General features: G+C 53.8%; 1 protein-coding gene across 1 annotated transcript in view; it reads right to left on the bottom strand.

Annotated features, from left to right (window-relative positions):
* TRIOBP (TRIO and F-actin binding protein) overlaps positions 1-1,859 on the bottom strand; it is a 20,918-nt gene that overhangs the window by 3,294 nt on the left and 15,765 nt on the right. Inside the window, 1 exon segment of the mRNA XM_009881898.1 lies at positions 36-103. Coding sequence (XP_009880200.1) covers positions 36-103 — 68 coding nt within the window.

The following is a 1,859-nucleotide window of genomic DNA, read 5'->3' on the forward strand; positions in this document are numbered from 1 at the left end:
CCTGCCGCAGCCGTTCCAGCTCCCGCTGGTGGTGCCTCTGGAGCTCCTCCATCACTTGCTGGTGGGATGACTCCATCTCAGCCAGGCTGCGCTCGCAGGCCTCCTACCATGTCAGGGGAAAGGAGGGGTGAGGGACTCAAAGATCTACGCATGCAGGATCTTGGGCCAGGACAGGCACCTGGCTGGGCTAACATTTGCCTTTGCAAACCTCACCCAAGTCCAGGGCCATTTTGAGGGAAGCAAGACCACTACAGAAGGAAAAGACCATCCTGGGAAAGTGAGGTGACACTTTTATCACTGAGCACAACCATTTGACAGGGCCATGCACCTTGCAACACCGCCATGCTTTGCAGAGGAAGAAACATTCCTCCTACTCTTCTCAAAAACTGAAGCAGCAAGACAGGAATGTCCCTTTTGTGCCAAGAGCTGGGAATAATGTGCCCAACACCCCAGCCCAGCCCCTTCCACTAGGCTGCACTGCCTGGCTGGAGGAGATCACCAGCGGGAACCTCATGTCGGTATTTGCCTTTTAAATGAAGCAACATCCCCCAGAATCAATGAAAACTGAGCCTGTTCTCCTGAAAAGTGACACCCTGTACTGCCCTGTGGCCCGACGGAGGCTGCCAAAGAGCCCTCCCCAAAGCCTAATCGTTAGGGATCCTCACACAGCTCGATCTCCTTTCTGACGGCTCTGAGACCAAGGGGATGGTTCTTTCAACACTGAGAGCTGTGGTTAACCGGTGTTACAGCAGTGCAAAGCGGTTCCCACCGCAGAGCTACGCCTCTGCTCTCGCTCCACATGCTGGCAGCACCACCCCAAGTCCCTCAGGAAGGATTGTTCACCATCAAACCACACGAGAATATTATTTTAAAAGGCCAGGGCCTCTAAGGCTTCAGCAGAGAGCCAGCGTGTCCCCCAACAGCCCCTTGCCATCCCATTCCTTCCCCCAGTACTAAGGTGAAGGCTGACATAAAGGGCGCTGCAACAAGTGGGAATGCAAGTGCTTTCTGGCTGCTCCTCCCTACTGAGACGACAGAAGTTGGGAAGATTCACAGATCAACCAAAGGAGAGGAAAAGGCGAGATCAATTCGGTGATCTGCCATGGGCTGGCTGCAAACCTCAGCAGACAGAACAAATGAGCGCTTTGGGGAAAGGCCAAGTTTAGCCTCAGATGTGAAGTGCTGGCCTTTTGAACTGAGTTATTAGGAAGATAAGGTACCATTCCTCCCCATTCCTTTTGCTTTTTTTGACCATAAAGGAGCCTGTGAGCTGTAAATATTAAATCAAGATAACAGAGTGACTGCTAACTGGCTGGGCTGGGTGCCACAGGACTCATGGGTTTCTTTATCTGGGCTAGGTATGGCCAACTCACTGCAATGGGTTTCACCAGCCCCGACTTCCTTCCTCCCGGTATCTTTCAACACATACAGCACATCCTGAAATCCCCACAGCATGGTGGATCGGCAGCCTCCCTGTGGGATGTGACCTCGCTTGCTTTGGACAAGTCCATGGCGGGGTGAAATAAATAAATGAAGAAGAGAGAGGCTGAAGCATGAGCAAACACTGCTTCGCAGGCCTTCCCATGTACTGTCCCAGGAAACGAACGGGCTGTGCTGTCAAAGTGACCTTCAGGGCTCTGGCAGGCACGAGAGCTCCTGACAGACTGCTTTTAACGAGGGATTTGGGAGCCCTTGTTAGCAAGAACCACATGCGTTGAGCTGTAAACCACTGGGGAACACGTGGGCGGCTTGGCAGAAAGCTGCTGACCCACTCCCAAGCTGGGGGACGGCTCACACCCCCCCGCCCAGGCCAGCATCACGCCCACGCACAAAGCAGGGCACAGATCCTGCACCTCTCC

Source organism: Charadrius vociferus, unplaced genomic scaffold, assembly GCF_000708025.1.
Source record: "Charadrius vociferus isolate BGI_N301 unplaced genomic scaffold, ASM70802v2 scaffold413, whole genome shotgun sequence".
Lineage (NCBI taxonomy): Eukaryota > Metazoa > Chordata > Aves > Charadriiformes > Charadriidae > Charadrius > Charadrius vociferus.